This window comes from Neophocaena asiaeorientalis, unplaced genomic scaffold (assembly GCF_003031525.2).
Source record: "Neophocaena asiaeorientalis asiaeorientalis breed wild unplaced genomic scaffold, Neophocaena_asiaeorientalis_V1.1 scaffold10, whole genome shotgun sequence".
Classification (NCBI taxonomy): domain Eukaryota; kingdom Metazoa; phylum Chordata; class Mammalia; order Artiodactyla; family Phocoenidae; genus Neophocaena; species Neophocaena asiaeorientalis.
In genome coordinates, this window is record NW_020172817.1 from 374,212 (window position 1) to 401,779 (window position 27,568).

The 27,568-nt window shown below is 33.3% G+C and overlaps 1 protein-coding gene across 2 annotated transcripts in view; it reads left to right on the forward strand.

Annotated features, from left to right (window-relative positions):
• CDH18 (cadherin 18) overlaps window positions 1-27,568 on the forward strand; it is a 323,052-nt gene that overhangs the window by 207,311 nt on the left and 88,173 nt on the right. For both annotated transcript variants that reach the window (XM_024741732.1, XM_024741733.1), the window contains 2 exons: window positions 7,094-7,281; window positions 17,143-17,396. In XM_024741732.1, coding sequence (XP_024597500.1) covers window positions 7,094-7,281; window positions 17,143-17,396 — 442 coding nt within the window. The remainder of the gene's footprint in view (window positions 1-7,093; window positions 7,282-17,142; window positions 17,397-27,568) is intronic.

Sequence of the window (27,568 nt, forward strand, 5' to 3'; positions counted from 1 at the left end):
AAAATTGGATAACACTCCTACAATATATAACCTTTTTTTGAGCTCAGACAGAGTACTCTAAGGAATTTTTGGCAACTATAGAAATGCTGATTAGACTGCACTGTAAAATTATCCAAGATAGTGTCTTTTTTTTTTCCCCAGAGAGAGCAATTACTGAATAAAAATAACATGGAAAGGCACAAGATCATTTACCATGTATACTAAGATTCTATGAGTTATGACCTTTGTTAATCTTATTTAGATAAGAGTGCATTGTTTTCTAAATAATAAACTGACTCTTTCTATGTGATTGAATTATATCATGAATAGCAAGGCAAAACTTTAGACTATTAGTCAAAGATTTCTAAATACATTTTGAACCATATCTTTTAAAATTTCTCCCAAGTGTTTTATACTCCTATAGGGAATGCCAGTTTTCATAAAATAACAGGTAGACAAAAGTTTGTGTATTATAATTATTATTCAAAGATGATAATACCTAGTTATTTATGGATTATTGACTCTCAGTTGTCAGAACTCTTAAAGGTGATTCTACATGTTATATGTCTTCAGGATTGATGGTTGCATGTTGTTTTGTTTTTTGTTTTGTTAGAATTAGTGTTTAGAGTAAGTTTTGTCTGATATCTTTTGTTATTTTAGGATAATTTAATATATTTCCTCCCATGGTTAATCATATTATCCTAAAAATGTGATGGAACATAAAGGTATTATATTTAGGATTAAAGTTTCAAAGGTACATGTAAATATTTATGTTAAACACAAATACTAATAAAATATTTGAGCATTAAATGCACACTGGGCTCTTTAGAATATGTTTTCTACTCTAAAAAAAAACCCCAGGTCCCAAAGACCTTTGTTTCCTTGAAATTATTTAATTCCTAGTAACTCTATTTTTATATACTTAGTGATCTTTATTGTCAGAGACATTCAATGCTCATTGAGTTCGTCTCAATTTATCATAATATCTCTGTTTTTTCTAATTTCTTCTTTTAGTAATCTTATAATTATCTCACTAGAATATCATATACACACACATACATACACACTCAGTAGTTTTATTTTCCAAATTGCTGGTATTTTTTATCTTATTAGACAGGCTCTTTATTCATTCATTTTATTCATTTGCCTATCAATGGACCCTCAGGTTGTTTCCATATCTTGGCCATTGAGAATAATGCTGTAATGAACATAAGAATACAGACATCTCTTTGAGATCATAATTTGAATTCTTTTGGATATATACCCTGAAGTGGGATTTCTGGATCATATTGTAGTTCTATTTTTAATCTTCTGAGGGACCTCCATAGTGTTTTACATAGTTGCTACACCATTTTACATTCCTACCAACAGTGTACAAGGATTCCAATTTCTCCACAACCTTGCCAACACTTTTTATCTTTTGTTCTTTGACAATAGCCAGCCTAACAGGTATGAGGTGGTCTCTCACTATAGTGTTAATTTGTGTTTCCCTGATAATTAATGATGTTGAGCATCTTTTCATATACCTGTTGGCTATACGTATGTCTTCTCTGGAGATATGTCTGCTCAAATACTTTGCCCATTTTTAAATTTGGGTTATTCATTGTCTTTGTTTTGTTTTGCTATTGACTTGTAGGAGTTACTTATGTATTTTGGAAATTAAGCCCTTATCAGATATATGGTTTGCAAATATTTTCATGCATCCTATATGTTGCCTTTTAGTTCTGTTGATTGTCTCCTTTGCTGTGCAGAAGATTTTTTTAGTTTGATGTAGTCCCACTAATCTACTCTTGCTTTTATTTTCTATGCTTTGTGTCATATTCAAGAAATTTTTGCCAAGACCAGTGTCAAGAAGGCTTTTCCCCATGTTTTCTTATAGGAATTTTACATTTTCAGGTTTTACATCTAAGTTTTTAACTCATTTTAAATTGATTTTTGTGTATAGTAACATAGGTATCCAATTTCATTTTTTCCATGTATGTATCTACTTTTCCCATTACTATTTGGTGAAGAAACTCAGTTCCCCAAATTCTTACTCTTGGCACCCTCATGAGAGACCAATTGACCTTATATGCATGGGTTTAATTCTGAACTCTCTGTCTTGTTTTATTGGTCTATATATCTATATTTATGCCAGTACCATACTGTTTAATTACTGTAGCTTTGTAATATATTTTGAAATCAGGAAGTATAAAGCCTTCAGTTTTGTTCTTTTTTCTCATGATTGTTTTATATATGTTGGGTATTTTGTAGTTTCATAAAAATTTTAAGATAATAGTTTTCTATTTCTGTGAAAAAGTACCATTGGAATTGTGATTAGACTAGCATAGCATTAAATTTGTAGATTTCTTTGGGTAGTATGGACATTTTGACAATATTAAGCCTAGCCTTATAATCCTTTAGTACAGGATGTCTTTCCATTATTCATGTCTCCCTTAATTAATTTTGTTTTATCAATGTTTTGTAGTTTTCACTACACAGTGATTTTATCTCCTTAAGTTTATTCCTAACTATTTTATTATTTTCAATGCTATTGTAAATAGGATTGTTTTCTGAATTTCCTTTATGGATTGTTCATCATTAGTGTATAGGAACACAACTGGTTTTTGTGTGTTGATTTTGCAAACTGCCAATTTTACCGAATCTGTTTCTTCATTTTAACAGGGTTTTTATTTGTTTATTTGGTTTTGTTTTTGTCTTATGGAGTCTCTAGGATTTTCTACCTATAAGGTCATGTTATCTGCAAACAGAGATAATTCTACTTCTTCCTTTCTCATTGTATTCCTTTTATTTTTTCTTCCTTATTCATTTGGCTAGAACTTCCAGTACAATGTTGAATAGAAGTAGGTGAGAATGGGCTCCTTGTCTTCTTCTGGATCTTTGAAGAAAACTTTTTATTTTTTTAACATTGAGTGATATTAGCTCTGAGCTTTTCATATATGCTTCTATTATTTTGAGGTACCTTCCTTCTATACCTAGTTTGTTTTGGTATATATTCAATAATAATGGGATATTATTCAACCCTGAAAAAGAATAGAATTCTACTATATGTGACATGCATGAGCCTGGAGAACTTTATTCTAAGTAAAACAAGTCAGTCACAGAAGGACAAGTACTGTATGATTCCACTTATATGAGGTTTCCAAAATAGTCAAACTTGCAGAAGCATATAATTCAGTAGTGGTTGTAAAGAGCAAAGAGAATAGAGGAAATGGGGAGTTGTTGTTCAATGGTTGTAAAAATTCAGTTATGCTAGAAGATTAAATTCTAGAGCCCTGCTGTGCCACATAGTGACTATGGTTAACAATGCAGTGTTGTGCACATCCAAATATGTTAATAAGATTGATCTCACATTAAATATTTTTCACCACAAAAAACAAAATAAAACAAAAACATGCAAAGAAACTTTGGAAAGCATTGATGTATTTATCACCTTGATTTTGGTGATGATATTGCCAGTGTTTGCATTTGTCCAAACTCATGAAATTGTACACATTAAATATATACAATTCTTTGTATATCAAGTGTACCTCAATAAAGCTATCTAAAAAAAGAAACTCACTGTAGTTATTCTCCTGGAATTTAGAGTACTTTTAAGTATCTGGCTATTCATTCAGTCCTTGGACATTCTGCAGAAATATTCTAAACCTCTCTCGATTTATAAATAAATATTATCTATCAGCTATTTTGTAGTGCTTAGTAGACATTTCATTTTGAATACTTTGGTATTATACATTTTAGTAGTTTGAATCAGTTTGGGCATTTTATAGTCTTCATTATACACTTTTTAGGATATCCACTATACTTAGAATTATCCTTCTGAGTTGTATAATAGCATCTTAAATTCATGTCTAATTATTATTTCTAAAATATAATCCTCTTTGATAAGGTTTTTTTTTTTTTTTTAGAGGAGTTTTAGATTTACAACAAAATTGGGAAGGAGATGCAGAGATTCCCCATGTATCTTCTGCCCCTACACTTAAATAGCATCCCGCATTGTCAACGTCAATCACCAAAATTGTACTTTTCTTTTAACCAAGGATGAACTTATATCGACACATAATAATCACCTAAAGTCCATAGTTTAACTTAGGGTTTAATCTTGGTATTATATATTTTATGGGTTTGGACAAATGTATAATGTAGAATGACCACCATTATAGTATCACACAGAATATTTTCACTGTCTTGAACATCCTCTTTGTTCTGCCTATTCATCTCTCCCCACCCCACCCCTGGAAACCACTTGTATTTTTATTGGCTCCATAGTTTGTTTGTTTTTTTTTCCAGAATGTCAGATAATTGGAATCATAGAGTATGTAGCCTTTTCAGATTGGCCTCTTTCATTTAGTAATGTGCACTTACTGTTTCTCCATGTCTTTACATGCCTTGGTAGCTCATTTCTTTTTCTTTTTAACAATAATGTTTCCTTGTGTAGATGTGCCACAGTTTATTTATCTATTCACCAACTGATGAACATCTTGGTGGCTTCCAAGTTTTGGCCGTGATAAATAAAGCTGCTATAATAGTCTTGTGTAGGTTTTTATGTCAAAAGAAATTTTCAGCTCCTTTGGGTAAAAAACAAGGAGCGTGATTACTGGATGGTATGGTATCCTCTAGGAGGATGAGATGAGAATTTGAATATGACAAGTGATTCATCTTGAACACTGGCCATAACAACAATAATTTATTTCTTTATAAAATAAGATGTGGAGATAAAAAGACATTTAAATACATTATTCCAAGAATAAATGTTTATCATGATTTTTGTTTATTTGTTTGGATTTTTGTTTTGTTATGGTTTTGGTTTTAATTTCCCCAAACATTATGCAAAGTGAACAGGATGACAAGAACTAAAATGGTCTTTTGTATTTTGCAAATCACTGACAACTACAGTGCAGTTGTATATGAATTATCTATTGCTGTATTACAAATCAATCCAATTTAGCAGCTTAAAACAACCAATATTTATTATCTCACTATTTCTGGAGATCAGGAATCTAGGTTTGACTTAGCTGGAGGTTTCAGGTTCAGGTTCATGAGATTTCAGTGTAGGCAGCAGCAGAAGTTATGGTCTTATTCAAAGGCTTGCCTAGGGGGAGGCAGCGATGGTTTTTGCTTCCAGCTCACTAACACGATTGTTGTCAGTTTTCAGTCACTTGTCATATGGTCCACTAGGTAGGGCTTCAATACAACCTGGTAGCTGGATTCCCCCAGGGGAACAATCTAAGGGAAAGTGAGAAAGAGTACCCATGATAGAAGCCATGGTCCTTTCATAACCTAATCTTGAAAGTGACACCTCATTAGTTTTGCTATGTTCAATTTATTAGAAGTGAGTCACTATACCTACCCAACATTTGAGGAAAAGGAATTACTTAAGGGTATGAATATCAAAAAGTAGGAAACATCAGGGGCCACCTCAGAGACTGCATACTAAAGGTTTTTTCACAGTTTACAATTCATAAATTCTCAACTATATGGAAAGTGTATAAAATGTTAAAGTACTAATCTTAATATACCCCATTTTGTCTAATGGGGCAAGGGGAAAAGTTACTATACTTGTAATACTTGGTGTATCAACAAGTATCAATTCTTCCTTTGCACTTGATCTTCTTCTTCCAGGGATACTCTTCCTCTTGTAAGACTCTACCAAAATGTTTTCTGGGCCATGAATTTTTATGGCCCACTGGTACAGGTTTTTGCAACTTTCTTTGTGAAAACAATGTGCTTTGTAATACTACTATCATAATAGTTCTCTGATTTACTTATTTATCTCTGTGTGTTGACTTTTTTTTTTGTTTTTCTACAAGTGTCATCGTCCTAGTTTTAGCTAGTTGAAAGTCCTTTGTGAGGCTTACTGAATTATGGGAAGTTATATAGTTTAGCTGGAATTTATAGACTTTAGAAACCAGGAACTTGACTTCCTAGACTACCTCAAAAAGTTTTAGGTGACATGTTCTAATTTATTTTGCAACATTTCTATATATTTTTTCATCAGAATAGTGTTCTATTTTGTATGTAACTGCCTAAGAACATCATAATATTTTTAAGGATTCTAAAAATTATTATGGCCCTTAGATTAGTTATTTCAACATGAATTTTGGAAATATGGCCATTGTCAGAAGCCCCTTTTAGTGTTTCACAGCCTTGCCATCAAAAAGGGACTGACATTCTTTCCTAGTTCCAGTTTGAATATTTCGGGGAGCATACTCTTTGTGAATCATTGTGAATCAGCTGCCTATCCTTTTACCCTTCAACTGTGAAGGGCAAGGTGGAGTCCTGTAAAAACGTGGGTTTCATGCTCTTCCCAGGTCAATTAGCTTTGTCAGGAGGGATAGAGCCTTTAGCAATATGACAGATCCTGATAAAAGCACGTGATTCAGCTCAGCGGATCATGTGTTTCACAGAAGAAGGTGCTCTACCTATGAAATGTTATGTTGGTGAGGGCTGTTGAACTAAAAAAATAACATTTGAAGTCAAGTAGTGTAAATATATTTATAGAAGAGGACTGGGAAATATCTCTGTTGAATAATGAATAAACACAAACACACACACACACGCACACACGTCGATGTTCAGTAGCAATATACAGCACTTTAAAACATACAATTGTACCTTTAGAAGCAAATTAGAATACTCCATACACTTACCAGATGCACTAACCTAAAAAAACTTATTATCATAACACAACTAAACAATTATTACCTCAGAGAAATTATTTTTATAGATGTTTTATATTCACTTATCCATGTAGTCTAATTGTATTTATGTATAATGTTAAATCACCATTAATTTAATCGTGGTTGAAAATCTTTATAAAATGACATTTTAATTAAAGATTTCTGTTATTTATATAGTTATTTGAGATTTGCTATATAAATAACTTGCTGTAATAGATATGATTCTAACTTGACAATAAAATAATTGATAACAACATGTCCATTATGCTTAATGTCTAATTCATAAGTGTCTATAGGGAAATGTGAACATTTGTGAAAGAGATATAAGCATAAATAGATGTATGGTCTAAACATTTTAATGTCTCTTTCTAATAAGAATATTATTTTATGAACATTATTATCATTAAATAGGTTTAATATGAAATATTTTTCAGAGCACTATCAGCTGTATGTTCCTGAGTCAGCCCAAGTTGGTTCAGCTGTTGGGAAAATCAAGGCAAATGATGCAGACACTGGTTCAAATGCGGACATGACATACTCCATCATTAATGGTGACGGTGTTGGGATATTCTCTATCTCCACTGACAAAGAGACCAGAGAAGGGATCCTTTCCTTAAAGAAGGTAAAAATTATATAATTTTTCCACGAATGGAAATTTGGCAGAGGTATGAATAATGTATATTGTCATGTCATTAAAATGATCAAATATTTCCTCTTTAATATGTAATTACATTTTAATCATGATTATGTCTAACTGTTTAAATCCTCTCTTAAGAAATGTATTTTAGTAGGGTGGGATGATTGGTTATAGAATACACTATGAATGTGTCACCCCATCTTTGTTTTCAGATAACATATTTATCATGAATGCCTGTTCTATTAATGTCATTACTCTATGCTGTACTAATCAAAGTAGCATTAAGAGACCTTCTAACTAATGTAAAAAACTTCATCATGTTGGCTAACAATATTTAGGAGACGAGTTTGCTTGACAGTCATGGATCTTTTAGTGAAGCCATTAACCTTCTTCCCCATTCTTTTTTATTTCTAAGAATTTGTCATTGGACTAAATCTATTGCTTTTTGCTTTTAAGAGACAATTATTGCAAATATACTAACATTTAGGTCCCTAGGCCCTTCCCTCCATATTTTGATTCAGAAAGGATGGAGTGGGGGTAAAGAATTGGCCTTTTTAACAAGTACTCCAGATGATTCTACTGTGTAATATGTTCAGAGCACAGGCTGAGAAATTTTATTCTGATGTGCTACTGTAATATCGAGGTGAACCAATCAATCTATCTTTCACTCTATCAATCATCTATTTATCTGTTTGAATCTAGCTATCTTTTATCTATCATCTAGCTATCTATCTAATCATCTATTTGTGTGTTTTGTATACACTTTTCACACTGTGTAAAATCTCATTTATTCTTCTAATAATCACAATTTTATATTGATTTAAAATTGAGGATTAATATGCCTTTTGTATATTACAAAAGGGGCCTGCAAAGTAGAGCTTAAAGTGTGTAAATACTTAAGAAGTAGTCATCACTGGTCTATATAAAATATTGATTCTTCACCTAAAATATCTCATTTTCAACTTTCTGAGATTGTCAAACTTGGATCAAAAATGTGTTAATAAAAATAGTCAACTTACATGTCTTCTTTTAACAAATATGTGAGCTTTGAGTGTCTCTTATGTGCCCATAACTGTGCTCTACAAGAGTCCTGAGAGCCTTAGCAGAACCAAAGTCACTGTCTTCTTGCATAGAGCTTCCAATCTATGGAATTGGAGAGATACCAATCAAATATCATATGCATTCTTAGATAGGTAATAAAACTGTTCTATGAAGGAGAGTTATACAGTGCTGTTGGGAAAACAAAATCTAGGGTGTTTGGTGCTGTCTGATAGTCAGCAGTGATTGAACAGAGAACTGAAAGAAACTTAGGAGGTAGTTAGGTAAAAAGCATTACAGGAAGAGGAAAGAAAACACAACAAGAACCTGAATGGAGTAGAACATGGTACAGTAAGGACCTAAAAACCTTCATTGATCCTGGAGCAGAGAGTGAGGGAGTTAGTGCATAGGTGAGCACACAGGGCCTTGTTAAATTTTACCCAATGGAGAGCCATTGAAGCTATCTAAGTAGGAAGTGATAAGGTCTCATTTGATGTCAGTATTTCTAATTAATTGTTACTAGAAACTACACAAGGACAAGACTATTTTTTAACTAATCACTGCATTCCCAATGTCTAGCATGTTTTCTGACATTGCGTAGGCATTCAATAAGCATTAGAGTAATTAATGGATATACTATGGATTAAAAAGTGAAGTGAGGATTGTCTGCTTTTCATTCCTTGGTTGTCTTCTTCACTCAGGTAAATCCAGGTAAGCAGATGAATAACTCTTTCTGAAAGATGAGTCTTGAACCCTAGGGAACACCAGTATTTAAGAAACAAGCAGAAGGCAGGAAAGAAATAGAGTCTTTGAAGAAAATATCAAAAAACAGAGGTTAATTTTATCATTGAAAATTCCCAAGGGATGCTGAACAGGAGGAAGATAGTCATTAAAAATATGAAGGATTCTAGAACTGAAACACAATTTAGGATTATAAAGATTCATTCGATTTGGCAAAAGGGGGCAGGGTGATTCTCACAGCAGTTTTCAGCTCTCCATCCTCATCCGCATCATCATTATCATCACAATAGATAGTAACAGCAAATAACATTTATTAAGTGTTTCCTCCGTGTCAGGATGAGTTTTAAGAACTTTCCCCAAATATTTATTGAGCTGGTACACCTATTATCATTCCTTTCAATCTAACTGGAATATTATGATATAGGGAATATTATTATTCTCACTAATAAAACAAACTGAATCACAGAGAAAAAGAATTGTATCCATGTAGAAACTGATTGACAGAAAATTGAACTCAGGAATCTGTCTTTTCAGAGTCTGAAAATTTACCCATTTTACATACTTGAATGAAATATATATATTTATTATTTGCTAAAATAAAGAGAAGAACAAATTTAGTGTGGTGGAGAGAAAATTGGAGGCAAGGAAATGGGAGAAAAAATTAAAAGGATAAAAAAGAAAAAAACAGCACTATCCCCTTTAAGAAGCTTTGTAGTAAAGCCAGGGAGAAACTTTAAAAGGCAAATAAATGAGAACATCATAAAATGGAGATTTTAATTGTAAGTTGGGAGACTGAAAGTGTGTTTATAGCAGATGGATAAAAGGTCAATAGAGACAAGAAACTGGGGATACTAAAGAGAGGGTAATTGAATTCAAAAGATGCTCTGAGGTAGAAACGGCCCTGTTTAGGATCTCGATCACAGGTGGAAAGAAAGAACCTATGATAATATTCCTCCTTATTTGACAAAATCAAACAGGAGGGAGAAATAAATGTTTGCAGATAAGTTTGCAACGATTTAGCTGGAATATGTGTGGGGTGTGAGTAGCAGGGGGATCCTTGCCTATTGAGAACTATTGTCCTTATAAAGTAGGCATTTATATCATGTTTACAAATGTGAGGGTAGTGGTGGATGATGTGAATACACACATAATCCAAAATACAACTATAGATTGTGGGGTTAAGGACAATGGGGATCTTACCACCCTGCATGGCCTCAATTAATTTGATGCTGTTTGTGAAAAATGAAGGCAAAATTGTATATGTGCATATGTGTGCACATATATGTAGTTAACATTCTCTATTTTATATTGCATACACATATACACATACGCAATAGGTATTTTCAAGGTAAGTGTTTCAATTACGTAAATGGTAATGACTATGTACTGAAAATAACCTTGATAATGAGTCCAAATTATCTTTCTATTTTTTTCCTGAATTTATTTTCTAATGTAGTCTATACTTCCTCTAAAATGTATTAATGTTTGCATTGATCTATTTTCTTAATCCTTCAGATTAGGATTATCAATTTTAGAGTTATTCCATTGCTGTATATTTTATGTTATAAATAATTACAATTTGGAAACTAAATTGTATAACTCTGTGGATTTTAACCTTTAAGAGGCACTCATTCAGATGGCAGGGAACAGAAAAAGAAGTCCTTTCAAACCTGTTCCTTATTTAATCTCTGAGGCAGCTCACTTTAGCCAGCAAGGCAGAACAGCTAATCTTCCCAAAGATCAAAATCAGCACTGCTCTATAAATCAGCTTGCAGGAGCATCTGCACATTCCTGTCCATATCATGCCTTCATCAGAAAATTGCCAAGTTGAATTCACCAGTCCATGGTGTGGTACGTTGTAAATACACTTTGATAACTTTCATTTATTGTTTAATGGAGCCTGACTGGGTGGAAAGGGGAAAAAAAGATATGGATGAATGCAACTTGATGTGCTCTTTCCTCTGACATAAACCCTGTAGCTAGGGATAGGCTTCATAGCAGTCTCTCTCAGATTCTCTTCTTGTGGTCCATATGCTAATTTGCTTTCTTTATAATAAGCAGTTGTTCCATTTTTCTTTTTAATTCAAGGCTCCAATCCTTTTTGCTTTCCTGACTCTCAGCAAATACTGTCTGTAGTATCACTTTTCTTCTTCAAGTGTATTTAACTGCAAATACAATGCCTAATATTTTAAGCCAAAATTCTTAAACATGGTTTTTTTAGTCAATGAAGCGTGGTAGAAAATATAATCTTTACTGTCAGATGAAATATAAATTTTGGTCTTGCCATTTAAGAGATCTATGAATTATCTCAAGTCTTTTAATCTTTAGTTTTCTTATTTTAACGTTTTACGAAGTGATAATTACAAAGAGATAAAATAAGGTAAAATAGTATTCTAGGCTGTGTCTGGCTAATAAGTACAATACTACCTCAATATCTTTTGGAAATCCAAAAAAGAGGGGATATATGTGTATGTATAGCTGATTCATGCTGTATAGTAGGAACTAACACAATATTGTAAAGCAACTATACTCCAATAAAAATTAATTTTTAAAAATAAAAAAATAAAAACAAAAGTTACCATAAAAAAGTACAATAATACCTCAATACCTACATTTCTTGTCTTCCTTTCTTTTTCTATTTGCACCAAATTTTAATTACACTTTCTAGACCTCTCCATGTGGTTATTTTACTGCCCTCCTTTATTTCATGTTATCCAAATCACCTATAATCACACAAAGAATGACACATCCTGTGTATATTTTTTTGAATGATGTCAATATTTTCTTATTGAAGTATAGTTGATTTACAATGTTGTGTTAATTTCAGGTGTACAGCACAGTGATTCCTATATCTATCTATCTATCTCCTTTTCCAGACTTTTTTCCCTTATAGGTTATTACAAAATATTGAGTATAATTCCCTGTGCTATAAAGTAGGTCCTTGTTGGTTACCTGTTATATATAGTAGTGTGTATATGTTAATTCCATCCTCCTAATTTATCCCTTCCCACGTCCCTCCCCCTTTGGTATCACATGCACATGCTGCCACTCATGGCTCTACTTCCCCTTCTGTCTTCTGTAAAATATTTTTATCAAAGTTCAAGTTTAATTTTGTCTTTGCAGTGCAACATTTCCAGGGATGTTTCAGTCACAAATACTTTCTTTGAATTATCTTCTCTGTTTTATGTATCAAGGTAGGCATTTCACTAACTTTTCACTGTAGAAAACACAGCAATTCCATATCCCTCTTAAATCTGCTAGATCTAATAGAGTAGAAAGAACTTATTCTAATTATTCATTATGAATGTACTGATAATTTCCATTAATGTGTATCTGTGTGTGCTACAAGTGTATGTCTGTCCACAGTAGTTGTTAAACATTTTTGCAACTGGGTACCTTGTATTTTTAAAATTTTTATACTGCAGTGCGTAAAAGATCTTTATACCACTTTATTTAACAAAGGATCAGAGATGGATGGTGAGAGTAAACATAAAACGTTATATAAGTATTTTTAAAGTTTAAATTAATCCTAAGAGAAAATATATGAAATGTTTCCAGCTATAACCATACTAGGTCCATTCCAAATAGCCACATTTAAAAATTTTTAGTGGATTGCATTTATTGAATTTTTCTTTATCATTTCTTTGACTTGCGTTGAGTGACAGAATAAGAATCAGGACTTTCTTTGCTATTGGGTTGTAAAGTTTGGGGACTGTGAACCACAATGTGCAGTAAAAAAATAAGGCATCCCAACTTATTATAAATGCACACACAGGCAAACACATGTGCACACTTTGTATATAAGAAGAAATAGGTTTCTAATGCTAATGAACTATTTACAAAAACTAAACATTCATTAGAGATTTTATTACTTAAAAAATCAGCCAAGCTACTATTTTTATTCTTATAAGATTCTAATATCTGGAAAGTGGTTCTCCTGCTTAGCCAGAAGCTGAAGAGGAAAGTCCAACTTTCAATTCAGTGAAATCTATCACTATATTTATAATACCTTTTGACAGAGGACTGCTTTGGGCAAACTTTTGTTCTGACTCTTCATCTATAGGCATGACCATGGAGTGATAGATCCACTGAAACTATTTGGAACTAAACCCAAAACAAATTCTATAAAAATGAATAAAGAATCTGATGGTGTTCCTCCAATATTTCTCTCTAAACATTAATATTATGTTAGTAAACTCCAGGAGAACACCTTTGCCTTAGGCTCATCTACTTCTTGTCTTAAACACTGAACTGTTAATCCGAATTTGCAGTTTTCAAAAAAAAGAAAAGGAAACTTGGCATAGTTCTGAAATTTTGTTAAATGGGATAAACTATGTTCAAATTGTAAACACTCACCCCCCCACACACCAAATATCTTGGTGAGACCAGATTTATGGAGTAAATAATGGTGAACATTATCAAAGACTGGAGCCTATTCTTTCCAAGAGTCTTCAAGTAGCTCAAAAGGGAATAACTCTTTCCACAGTTCTTTTTTTCAGCTTGATTGTTTTAATCATCTGTTCAATCCAAATGATTATTGTAAGAATCCAGCCCAAAAAACCTACAAGCATGGGCAGTTGAAATTTTAATATAGTATAGATGGAAAAAACTATTTATTATGCTCATAAGCAATCTCTGGCTCTATAATCACCCTTATCAAGTTCCTACTGTGCCTCATGTTTATGGAGTTATTCTGTATCCATTTTTGTTTTGTTTTGTTTTAAGACAGGAGAAGGGTATGTTTTGTGTTATGTAAACTCGCAGCCAGACATTTCATGTTTTTGCCTTCTTGGTACTCTGATAACCTGAGTACATTTTCTTTTAATTTTTTTCCTCCACCTTTTCATCAAAACCAGGTTTTAGATGAATAAGTCTCACTGTTCTTGGTATATTGTTTTTGATAGACTATTTTAGGTAATAAAACAATCTGCTGGTAACTATGGAAGGTGAAAACCACAGACAGAGTTCTAACTAGTTTCCCAGGAGCAAAATATTACTATGAAATTACTGGAATATCTCTTTACAATGTATGAATGGTAAGTATTTGGAAAGCTTTACCAGGATTTACAGTAAGAGGAAAAATAACAATTATAATCCTAATCCAATCTCTATGTACTAGTGTAGTTTTAATACAAAACAAAGAATTAACATACTTTATATTGTATACAAAATCCTGCAATCTCCAAGAATAAATAGTGTAATTTCTTCCCAGTTTTTCTATACTTGCAATTTAGCACTGCCATGTTTTCTTCATAAATGAGGTTGTTAAAAATATTTCCATCTACATTGATTCATCTGCTTCTAAATTCCTGTCCCAACCTGAAATAATGCTTCTCTTTCCTTAGTGACTCAAAATGGGTCCTATCCATCCATCTACCTGAAAAACAAGTCCTCCAAAATGATTATCCTTCTCTTGGGGTAGTTAAATATACATGAGATAATCATAAACATGAAACCATGAGTTCACATAAACAGCCTGTACACTTGCAGTAGGTAAGTGAGTGTTAAGATAAATGACATCTAACTTGCCAGGGGACCTGCTAAAAATGGAAAAAGAGATGCCTGTCATATTGGATGCACAGCTTGATAATAATATCTGATGGGGTAGAGGTGGCCAAAAATATCCCCACAAATTTCATTGAGAGTCTTTCTGACTCTCAATGAACCTTAGTCATTATAAAGTCTATGAGATGCAGCAGATTGAGTCTAAAAAATTACACTGACCTCAAAGAAGTAGTAAACCTGCCAAGGGTGTTGCTTTCCATGAGCAAAATGCCTGGATTCTGACAGTCCATGTTCCTCTGCGCCAAGGGGACCACACCTGTGCACCTAATTTTTTTTTTAAATTTATTTATTTTATATTTATTTTTGGCTGCGTTAGGTCTTTGTTGCTGCACACAGGCTTTTTCTAGTTGTGGCAAGAGGAGGCTACTCTTCGTTGCAGTGTGTGGGCTTCTCATTGCGGTGGCTTCTCTTGTTGCCGAGCACTGGCTCTAGGCGTGCGGGCTTCAGTAATTGCAGCACATGGGCTCAGTAGTTGTTGTGCACCTAATTCTTGATAGGCAGAAAGTGTGTACCATTTCTAGAACAGATGATTTAAATTTGGATGAGACTTCTTGAATTAGCCCAAAACATTCTTATTTACTAATGTTAAGGAGAGAGGAGTCAAGGAAAGAAGTACAATAAATCTGTGGGTCCAACTGAAAGTAATACAATCTGCCAAACAAGATGGATGTTAGTTACTTTGGTAATTCATTTCTAGTTTTAATTCCCTGAGAAGGAAATGAATCCCACTTGGTGGGTTATAAACTTCAGATCAATTATCCCTTCTTTAAAGTATATAAATCTAAAATACATAATATCTGCACCATATATAAATGTATATGTATCATATATATGGTTCATATTTAAGAATTTTAGTTTTAACATTATTTAAAATTTTATTTTGTCTTATAAACACTTGTAAAATATTGTAATGACCCAGTCTCATCCATGGTCCTGAGAAGTATTCTAGGTTCTTAGTATCTGGTTTGGAAATTAAATGTTTGTTTTTCCTTCTATGTAATCTCCAGTCTTTGGGAAGGCCAATTTTCTAAGACAATTCAGAAAAAATAAGGGAAATAATCATCAGTAAGACTGATCTTCTCTTTATAAGATCCCGTTAAGGATACTCTACAAATTCTCCTTGGCTCTTAGGGTAAAGGAAAATATCTGAGTTCCTCCATAGGGAATGATCATACTTTGATCCTGCCAAGAAAGAAGGCTGCAAGATTGAAGCAGGCTACTGAAAAATCAGTGGCAGAAATAGGGATGAAAAAATATCTATTGTTTCTTTTCATAGGTCTTAATCTATAGGTAATTCACAATGCTCAAAATAAAGGCTGATATCTGTATCACCGGCACTAGCATCAATATGGAGACTTTTGATGTGGCTAATCCTAAATCTAAGCTCATTTTATGTCACAGAGCCTATGTGCATCATGTTTAACACTTTCAAAACCTTCAGTTCTTACCTAAAAAGGTACTTCCTCTTGCAAAGATTACCTACCTGCTCACACACTTCTGTATCTATGTTTGTATCCTTATTATTTTCATAATACCTACTATGTCTTATAACACTAAATGTACAGTGCTATAAATGTCTATAAATCTTATAATAGACCATGTATTCCCTGGGACAAAACACTAGACTGACCTTATTTTTATTCATTATTGTATGCTAAGCCAAATTCATGACTCCAGACATATATGATTAATAGAAAAAAAAAATTGGCTGGGTGATTTAAAAAATAAGAAAAAAATAAAAAATTATGACAAACTATTAATGTAAATTCAAAGCTAAAAAGTAAAACTAAAAATGAACAGAATACTGTAATAAAAAATAAAGTTGATCAAAACATAATAATAAAGGGAATAAAAAACAAAACTAATACATGAAATGGTATTAGCAGCAAAAAAGAAATTAAAAAATAATACAATTAAAACAACAAAAATGAAATTCAAAAGTCTATAAAATCTTCTGCTAAAATTTCAAGAAAATATTGTTGCACTGAAAATGTAAACATTTACCCAATTTTAAAATAAGATACCAAGTTTAAAACCAGCAAGGTGAAAATAAGATGATAATAGATAAAAATCAATGATATGAGATAAATTGTTTAAATGCAAAATAAAAAATGTATTTTTTAAATTTCTCAAATTAGTAGCAAATATTTTAAAAATTAATAATTTAAGCTGAAGAGGAGATAGAAAGAAGTTACCAGAAGAGACTAAGAATGAGTCTGCAAAAATCAATATTTGTTTGACCGTGGGAAATTTCCTTTTGTTGCTAGTTGTCATCATATTTATGGCTCTGAAAAATCACAATTGATTCAGACTTGAGTTTCCATGGTTTCTGCTTTAGGTGTCACTGTTAAGATAAACTTCATAGTTTCTTTATAAATGGAAGTGGATTGACCTAAACCTATTCATGTTTGTTTGTTTGTTTCAAAAAAAGGAAAAGAAAATATTTGTTTAACAAGTGATGGTAGTCATAATATTGGAAATCTTATTTTTTTTTTCCCACAGCCACTGAACTATGAGAAAAAGAAGTCATATACCCTCAACATAGAAGGAGCCAATACACATCTTGATTTTCGCTTTTCTCACTTGGGTCCTTTTAAAGATTCTACCATGCTGAAGATCATTGTTGGGGATGTAGATGAACCACCACTATTTTCCATGCCTTCCTATGTCATGGAAGTCTATGAAAATGCCAAGATTGGGACTGTTGTTGGCACAGTTTTGGCACAAGATCCCGACAGTGCTAACAGCTTAGTAAGGTATGGTATACTTCCACCTTTTAGACATATACAGATTTTATTGACTCTCACAGTAATTTAAAATGAATTAAATAATATTTAAAATATTTATTTTCTATGTTATTTTCCTTTTTTGCATATATACCATTGTATTCTTTTTTTTTAACAACTTTATTGGAGTATGATTGCTTTACAATGGTGTGTTTGTTTCTGCTGTATAAAAAAGTGAATTGGTTATATGCATATGTATATCCCCATATCCCCTCCCTCTTGCATCTCCCTCCTACCCACCTTATCCCACCCCTCTAGATGGTTTCAAAGCACCCAGCTGATCTCCCTGTGCTATGCAACTGCTTCCCACTAGCTATTTATTTTACATTTGGTAGTGTATATATGTCACTGCCACTCTCTCACTTCATCTGAGCTTACCCTTCCCCCTCCCCATGCCATCAAGTCCATTCTCTACATCTGCGTCTTTATTCCTGTCCTGCCCCTAGGTTCATCAGAACCTTTTTTTTTTTTTTTAGATTCCATATATATGTGTTAGCATACAGTAATTGTTTTACTCTTTCTGACTTACTTCTCTCTGTATGACAGACTACAGGTCCATCCACCTCACTACAAATAACTCAGTTTTGTTTATATTTATGGCTGAGTAATATTCCATTGTATATATGTGCCACATCTTCTTTATCCATTCATCTGTCCATGGACACTTAGGGTGCTTCCATGTCCTGGCTATTGTAAATAGAGCTGCAATGAACATTGTGGTACATGACTCTTTTTGAATTATGGTTTTCTCAGGGTATATGCCCAGTAGTGGGATTGTGGGCTCATAAGGTAGTTCTATTTTTAGTTTTTTAAGGAACCTCCATACTGTTCTCCACAATGGTTGTATCAATTTACATTCCCACCAACAGTTCAAGAGGGGTCCCTTTTCTCCACATCCTCTCCAGCATTTATTGTTTCTAGATATTTTGATGATGGCCATTCTGACTGGTGTGAGGTGATACCTCATTGTAGTTTTGATTTGCATTTCTCTAATAATTAGTGGTGTTGGGCATCTTTTCATGTGTTTTTTGGCAATTTGTATATCTTCTTTGGAGAAATGTCTATTTAGGTCTTCTGCTCATTTTTGGATTGGGTTGTTTGTTGTTTTGATATTGAGCTGCATGAGCTGCTTGCATATTTTGAGATTAATCCTTTGTCACTTACTTCATTTGCAAATATTTTCTCCCATTCTGAGGGTTGTCTTTTCATCTTGTTTATGGTTTCCTTTGCTGTGCAAAAGCTTTTGTTTCATTAGGTCCCAACTGTATATTTTTGTTTTTATTACCATTTCTCTAGGAGGTGGGTCAAAATGGATCTTGCTGTGATTTATAACATAGAGTGTTCTGCCTATGTTTTCCTGTAAGTGCTTTTTATTGTCTGACCTTACATTTAGGTCTTTAATCCATTTTGAGTTTATTTTTGTGTATGGTGTTATGGAGTGTTCTAATTTCTGTCTTTTACATGTAGCTGTCCAGTTCTCCCAGCACCACTTATTGAAGAGGCTGTCTTTTCTCCCTTGTATACTCTTGCCTCCTTTATCAAAGATAAGGTGACAATATGTGCTTTGGTTTATGTCTCGGCTTTCTATCCTGTTCCATTGATCTATATTTCTGTTTTTGTGCAAGTGCCATACTGTCTTGATTACTGTAGCTTTGTAGTATAGTCTGAAGACAGGGAGCCTGATTCCTCCAGCTCTGTTTTTCTTTCTCAAGATTGCTTTGGCTATTCGGGGTCTTTTGTGTTTCCATACAAACTATGAAATGTTTCATTCTAGTTCTGTAAAAAATGCCATTGGTAGTTTGATAGGCATTGCACTGAATCTGTAGATTGCTTTGGGTAGTATAGTCATTTTCAAAATGTTGATTCTTCCACTCCAAGAACATGGCATATCTCTCCATCTGTTTGTATCATCTTTAATTTCTTTCATCAGTATCTTATAGTTTTCTGCCTACAGGTTTCTGTCTCCCTAGGTAGGTTTATTCCTAGGTATTTTATTCTTTTTGTTGCAATGGTAAATGGGAGTGTTTCCTTAATTTCTCTTTCAGATTTTTCATCATTAGTGTATAGGAATGCCAGAGATTTCAATGCATTAATTTTGGATCCTGCTACTTTACCAAATTCATTGATTAGCTGTAGTAGTTTTCTAGTAGCATCTTTAGGATTCTCTATGTATCATATCATGTCATTTTCAAACAGTGTCAGTTTTACTTCTTCTTTTACAATTTGGTTTCCTTTAATTTCTTTTTCCTCTCTGATTGCTGTGGCTATAACTTCCAAAGCTGTGTTGAATAATAGTGGTGAGAGTAGGCAACCTTGTCTTGTTTCTGATCTTAGAGGAAATGGTTTCAGTTTTTCACCATGGAGAACAATGTTGGCTGTGGGTTTGTCATATATGGCCTTTATTATGTTGAGGTAGATTCCCTCTATGCCTACTTTCTGGAGTGCTTTAATCATAAATGGGTATTGAATTTTGTCAAAAGTTTTTTCTTCATCTATTGAGATTATCCTATGGTTTTAATCCTTCAGTTTATTAATATAGTGCATCACATTAATTGACTTGCATATATTGGAGTATCCTTACATTCCTGGGGTAAACCCCACTTGATTGTGGTGTATGATCCTTCTAATGTGCTGTTGGATTCTGTTTGCCAGTATTTTGTTGAGGATTTTTGCATCTATATTCATCAGAAATACTGACCTGTAGTTTTCTTTTTTTGTAACATCTTTGTCTGGTTTTGGTGTCAGGGTGATGTTGCCTTGTAGAATGAGTTTGGGAGTGTTCCTCCCTCTGCTATATTTTGGAAGAGTTTGAGAGGGATAGGTGTTAGCTCTTCTCTAAGTGTTTAATAAAATTCACCTGTGAAGTCAGCTGTTCCTGGGCTTTTGTTTGTTGGAAGGTTTTTAATCACAATTTCAATTTCAGTGCTTGTGGTCAGTCTGTTTATATTTTCTATTTCTTCCTAGTTCAGTCTCAGAAGGTTGTGTTTTTCTAAGAATTTGTCCATTTCTTTCAGGTTGTCCATTTTATTGACATATAGTTGCTTGTAGTAATCTCTCATGATCCTTTGTATTTCTGCAGTGTCAGGTGTTACTTCTCCTTTTTCATTTCTAATTCTGTTGATTTGAGTCTTCTCCCTTTTTTTTCTTAATGAGTCTGGCTAATGGTTTATCAATTTTGTTTTTCTTTTCAAATAACCATCCTTTATTTTATTGATCTTTGCTATTGTTTCCTTTATTTCATTTTCATTTATTTCTGATCCAATCTTTATGATTTCTTTCCTCTGCTAACTTTGGGGTTTTTTTTTGTTTTTCTTTCCCTAAATGCTTTAGGTGTAAGTTTAGGTGGTTTGTATGAGATTTTTCTTGTTTCTTGAGATAGGATTGTATTGCTATAAACTTCCCTCTTAGGACTGCTTTTGCTGAATTGCATAGGTTTTGGGTCATTGTGTTTTCATTGTTTCTAGGTATGTTTTTATTTTCTCATTGATTTCTTCAGTGATCTATTGGTTATTTAGTAATGTATTGTTTAGCTTCCATGTCTTTGTATTTTTTACAGTTTTTTTTTTTTTTTTTCCCCTGTATCTGATATTTAGTCTCATAGTGTTGTGGTCAGAAATGATACTTGATAAGACTTCAATTTTCTTAAATTTACTAAGGCTTGATTTGTGGCCCAAGATATGATCTATCCTGGAGAATGTTCTATGAGCACTTGAGAAGAAAGTGTATTCAGTTGTTTCTGGATGGAATGTCTTATAAATAGCAGTTAAGTCCATCTTTTTTAATGTATCATTTAAAGCTTGTGTTTCCTTATTTATTTTCATTTTGGCTGATATGTCCATTGGTTAAAGTGGGATGTTAAAGTCCCCTACTGTTATTGTGCTAATGTCAATTTTCTCTTTTATGGCTGTTAGCATTTGCCATATGTATTGAGGTGCTCCTATGTTTGGTGCATAAATATTTACAATTGTTATATCTTCTTTTTACATTGATCCCTTGATCATTATGTAGTGACATTCTTTGTCTCTTATAATAGTCTTTATTTTAAAGTCTATTTTGTCTGATATGAGAATTGCTACTCCAGCTTTTTGTTGATTTCCATTTGCATGCAGTATCTTTTTTCATCCCCTCACTTTCAGTTTGTGTGGGTCTCTAGGTCTGAAGTGGGTCTGTTGTAGATAGCATATATTCAAGTCTTGTTTTTGTATCCATTCAGCCAGTCTATGTCTTTTGGTTGGAATATTTAGTCCATTTATAATTAAAATTATTATCAAGATATATGTTCCTATTGCCATTTTCTTAATTGTTTTGGATTTGGTATTGTAGTTCTTTTCCTGCTCTTGTGTTTCCTGCCTAGAGAAGTTCCTTTAGCATTTGTTGTGAAGCTCGTTTGGTGGTGCAGAATTCTCTTAACTTTTGTTTATCTAAAAGTTTTAATTTCTCTATCAAATCTGAATGAGATCCTTTCTCGGTATATTAATCTTGGTTTAGGTTTTTCCCTTTCATCACTTTAAATATATCCTGCCACTCCCTTCTGGCTTGCAGAATTACTGCTGAAATATCAGCTATTAACCTTATGGGGATTCCTGTGTATGTTATTTGTTGCTTTTCCCATTGCTGCTTTTAATATTTTTTCTTTGTATTTACTTTTTGATTCTTTGATTAATGTGGGTCTCAGTATATTTCTCTTTGGGTTTATCCTGTATTGTACTCTCTGTGCTTCTTGGACTTGATTGACCATTTATTTTCCCATGTTAGGAAAGTTTTCCACTATAATCTCTTCAAATATTTTCTCAAACTCTTTATTTTTCTCTTCTTCTTCTTGGACCCCTATAATTTGCATGTTGGTGCGTTTAATGTTGTCCCGGAGGTCTCTGTGACTGTCCTCAATTCTTTTCATTCTTTTTTCTTTATTCTGCTCCCTGACAGTTATTTCCACCATTTTATCTTCCAGTTCACTTATCTGTTCTTCTGTCTCAGTTATTCTGATATTGATTCCTTCTAGAGTATTTTAAATTTCAATAATTGTGTCTTTCATCACTTTGTTTCCTCTTTAGTTATTCTAGATGCTTGTTAAATATTTCTTGTATTTTCTCCATTCTGTTTCTGAGATTTTGGATCATCTTTACTATCATTACTCTTAATTCTTTTTCAGGTAGGTTGCCTATTTTGTCTTCATTTATTTGGTCTTTTAGGTTTTTACCTTTTTCCTTCGTCTGTAACTTTTTTTTTTTTAATGGGTGGTGCTGTATTCCTGTCTTACTGGTTGTTTGGCCTGAGACGTCCAGCACTGGAGTTTGCAGGCAGTTCGATAGAGCCAGGTCTTTGTGCTGAGATGAGGTCCTCTGGGAGGCCTCACTCCAATTATTATTCCCTGGAGTCTGAGGTTCTCTCTTAGTCCAATGGTTTGGACTCATACCTCCCACCACAGGAGCTCAGGCTAGACCTCCACCCTGGGAACCAATATTTTGCAAGCTCCCATTCCCTAGTTTTATCTCTTGGCTCCCATCTAGTCACTTCACATTTTTGGCATCTTTATTCAGAAAGACTCTTATCCTGGAGCCACAGAGACAAGCCGTCACAGCTACACATCCCATCCATGTTATTTTCTATTAATATAATTCAACTATAATCTTAGCTGATTATTTAACTGAATAAATAACAGATAGGTTTCTGTCAAATTTAGCATACATGTAGCTATCTCCATGAATATATTGGTGACCACACAGATGAGTTTTTTCCATTTGACTTAATAGATGGGAGCATAACTGAATGGAAACATTTAGAGAGAAATATTTAATCACAAAGTAGAGAATGTTTGATATCTTATCAATAGGAAGTATAAATACACACACACAAAAATGAGGGTTTGGGAATAAACATTCAGCTCTGACTCCTTGTTCTGCCACCATGGCTATAAGCCTTTAGGAAATTACTTTTCCTTATTCGTGAAAGAACACCACAGATATCTATCTCTCAGAGTTACTGCGAGATTGTTTCAAACTATGTGCTTTAAGTGCTAAGCAGAGTGGCCTCCACCTAATAGTCATTCAATTAATTCTAACTTGTTCAAGGCAAGTTAGAGACTCACTTCTGAAGACAGGAAGAACAATGTGGGAATTCTGGTGACTTGATTTACTAACTGTGTCATCTTATACAGTCATTCAACCTTGCTGAGTTTTGATATCAAATATATGAACAAGGAATAATAATGTTGCATACATATATTGAGGGAATTAAATTAGGTTGACAGAAAGTACTTAGCATAGTCAGTACGTGCTCACTGACTAATAAGAAGGGTGTTTGGTGTTTTTTTGTCTCAATTATGACAAAATCAAAGAATTGCATAATGTATAAAACTCTTTACTTACCCTGTATTTATACCCTCAGATAATTCTAAGGCTCTAGATAGTCTGAACCCTGAAACAAATCTGTCTACTTTTTCTCAAGTTGGTCTTCTCACTTTCTTTAGTTCTCATCCATTTTAACAAAAGCTAATATGATAAGTATTCTCCTTGATATCTATGTAATGTTTTGTAAAGTGTTTCCATTTCCTTTTATATAAGCATGATTGTTCTTAAGTTTTTAAATAATGGCCACAGCACTCATGCCTGGAGAGAAACAATTTTCCAAGCACAGAGGTATGTATTAAACAATTCTGCTTCAACTGTGAATGCCGTAACATTACCTTGTTAGTTGAGAACCCTTCTTTCACACTGAGAGAAAGAGCTGGACATGCTTGAAGCAGGATAGACAAAGTATACGATATAATAGGCATAAACCCAGTTGTGAAAATTGATCTTTAATTAAGCGATGCAAGCAGAAGTTGATATGCTTATTTGTCCAAGCACAGGAAAGACCACGATGCTTCATCATTCCATAGAATGCCATATTTTAATAGCATTTTTGACACTTAATAAGGAAAATGTGTCTACATTGAAAGTTAACATTATAAAGATATTTATAAATGTAGCCATTTACCAAAAGGAGCCAACAGCTTTTGATAGTAAAAATATTTCCTGCTGTGAGTTTGATGTGGAAATATTTGATAAACATTGATAAGACTTTTTTTTTAAAAACTAAAACTTGATATTAATGATGCATTCTATATTTTTAATTAAAGGAGGTGGGAGGTACATTGATTTTTAAAAGTGATATTTAAAGCACCTTTTATATGCAAATATTATGATATTCCTCAGGATAAAGAAATTAAACAAATGCACACACACAGAGCAGCTTGAAGTCCAGTGGAGAGAAAAAATTTACATCCTTTCATAAGGGTGATAAAAGTCTGATACATATGTAGGGAATAAGTATGCCTGGCATCTTCCGGAGGGAATGAGTTGAGGAAGATTGAATTGAAGCTCAAAACCCAGGTTAAGATTAGACAGGTGAAGAATAGAGAACATAACTGCAGTTTGTTGTGTACACAAGGAGCTTAGGTTACCTGTGCGGGAATAACAAATAATGAGGTTGTAAAAAGATGCTTTAGAGAGATAATGAAAAGGCTTTGCACTTTGTGCTTGGAAAAGGCTTTCCAAGGTGACATCTTAGAAATTTATCGTGACAGCAGTGTCAGTGGGGGGAAAAGATAAATCAGAGATGCATGAGTGAGTTTAATAAGAAACAGTGACAGGAAGATTTGCATTTCAAAATAAATAATAATGAAATTTCAGAATGCTGTAAAGGGTGGAATATATGTTCCTAAAAGGTAGGCCAAAGGAGGAAAAATTGAGGTCAGGGACAAACTTGTTTCAATGTTGCTCTATATATCCCAACATACCAAAAAAACAAAAAACTATTCCACATAAAACAGTGGTCACCCAAGGGCAAATTCCCCCCTACCGGGAGACATTTGACAATGTCTGAAGACATGTTTGGCTGTCAGAACTCCGTGTGGAATGTTACCATCATTTGTAGGTAGAGGTCAGGGGTGGTTCTGAACATCCTAAAACTCACAAGTGAGTCCCCACAACAGAGAATTATCTGGTCTGGAATATCAGGGTTTGAAAAACCCTCACCCAGAGTACACCAAACTGGGTAGTACTTTGGTAAAATGGGGGTGCTAATTATACTCATGGAAAGAAATTTTGAAAATATATTTTTAGGAAATGCATACTAGCATGTATGTTTCATATATATGTGTATTCATGTTAATATTTCAACATACGTTTCATTTAGTAAAAAACTACAAAAAACAAATTATATATAATGGCTCCATTATATTGTTAATTGCTTCAGTAATTGCTGTATATCACTGGGAGCATTTAATTGAACACCAGCTATGTTACACACATTCGCCCAGTTGTTGCTATGCAAAGGTGACAGATATATTGTCTTTAAATGCAAATATTGAGAAGCACAAATCCATTAGCATATACATTATTCTTTCTGCTTTGTTTCGGTTAGACAACTAAAATGAATCCTTCCAAAGCTGCCTTAAAATAATCAGACTCCATAGCTGGTGTTTGAGGGCATAACTTATATAATATTTGTTCTTGATTTTAACAAAAGTGTGTCATTTACATGGGCCTCTAGGTGCAAACAGTGAATAAAGCAGAAAACATTAACAAATACAAAAGTAATCCTCATACTTCCACCTTTCCCAGGGACCAAATGTTTGTACTAATTAAGGAGATGCACATTGAGAGATGTACCTTGCTATGTGCCCTGAAATGCAATTAACTCCCAGTCAGTAGAATTGATAATGAAAGGGAGTTTGAGTCTCACAGGTATTTGTGAAAAGCTTCCTGACTTGTCTTTTGTATTCCCATTTTCTAAACTATTAGTAAGATTCTTCAGATTTCTAAGAGCATATCATGTCTAGCTTTTGTCTTTTTTAACTCAAAACAAGGATATGCAATTTACAGCAATATCATCATCAACTTTCTTAAAAATAAAATCAGAACCAGGCTATTTAACAGTAGTGAAGAAACCTTGATTTAAACTGGCTGTGCTCACTTGCTGGCATACTGGAAATAGAATTCAGGAATTTCCTGAGTAGCTACTGACAGATGAGCAGTCCTATGATGGACACAAGAAGCAGGGGAGTTTTCTGAAAATGTGACCCTGTATCATGTGGCTACTAAAAACAGTGACCATTTGCTGCTTGCTATCTGTGGGCCAGGGGTTTGTAACAGCATGCCCCAAACCCTTGTAACAACCCTAATGACTCTGCAATATTAGTCCCATTTTATAGATGAAGAAACTGAGGTACAAACAGGTAATTTGGCCAAATTCACATAATGATAAAGTGGCAGATCCAGAATTTAAACCCAGTTTTGTTTTACTACAAAAACCCTGTTTATTTAAAGCCCCCAAATCTGCCTTTTGTATATTTCAACTAATAATAATAATAAAATGCATTTACAGAAGTCTGATATCACAAAGTAGGAAGTGAATGTTTCCCATGTTAAGATGTGTTTCATACTCTGGGAAAAAAAGATGCTGAAGAGAATTCCATTTTTAACTCTAGCATCTCGCGAAAAAAAACCTGTTCTTTATTTTAGAGTTTCTCCATATTGTAAAGTCAAATACTTATGCCACTTGATTTAGTGCAACATAAAGAAATTATTGAAGCCCGCAATTAATAATTCTCGTAGGATGAAGAGCCTTAGTATGAATTTATATGAGTAAGTATATCCTCCCATCTTTGCTTCTTTTCTACTCTGATTTATAATCTGAATTTATCTATACATTTATTTATTGGTAAAAATTTTAGTATTTTCTTTGTATAGAAACTTTAAAGCCATCAGAAAGAAATATTAAAAATCTTGCATAATTTTTTCAAATGCTTACCTTGACATTATTTAGGAAACTATAGCCAATATATACGCTAACATAAGAAATAAAATTGTGATCAGGTTTGGAAATATTTGCTAAATTAAAAAAATATCTTTCTAAAATATCTTTAAAAAAAAAAGAATAGTTGCAGAGAATTAGAAGTCATTACTCATCTTGTTTTGAGTTTAATTGTAGCCTCAGAGAATAAATGATTCCAATATATTCATGGAATCCTTATTAGTGTGTTGTTTTCTTACACATTTCTGAAATTTTCGCACAGCTCATGATGAGATGGCAGTTAGGAATACCTCATTAATTTAGAATGTTATAACAGCAAAAAATAGATATTTCAAAATAATGAC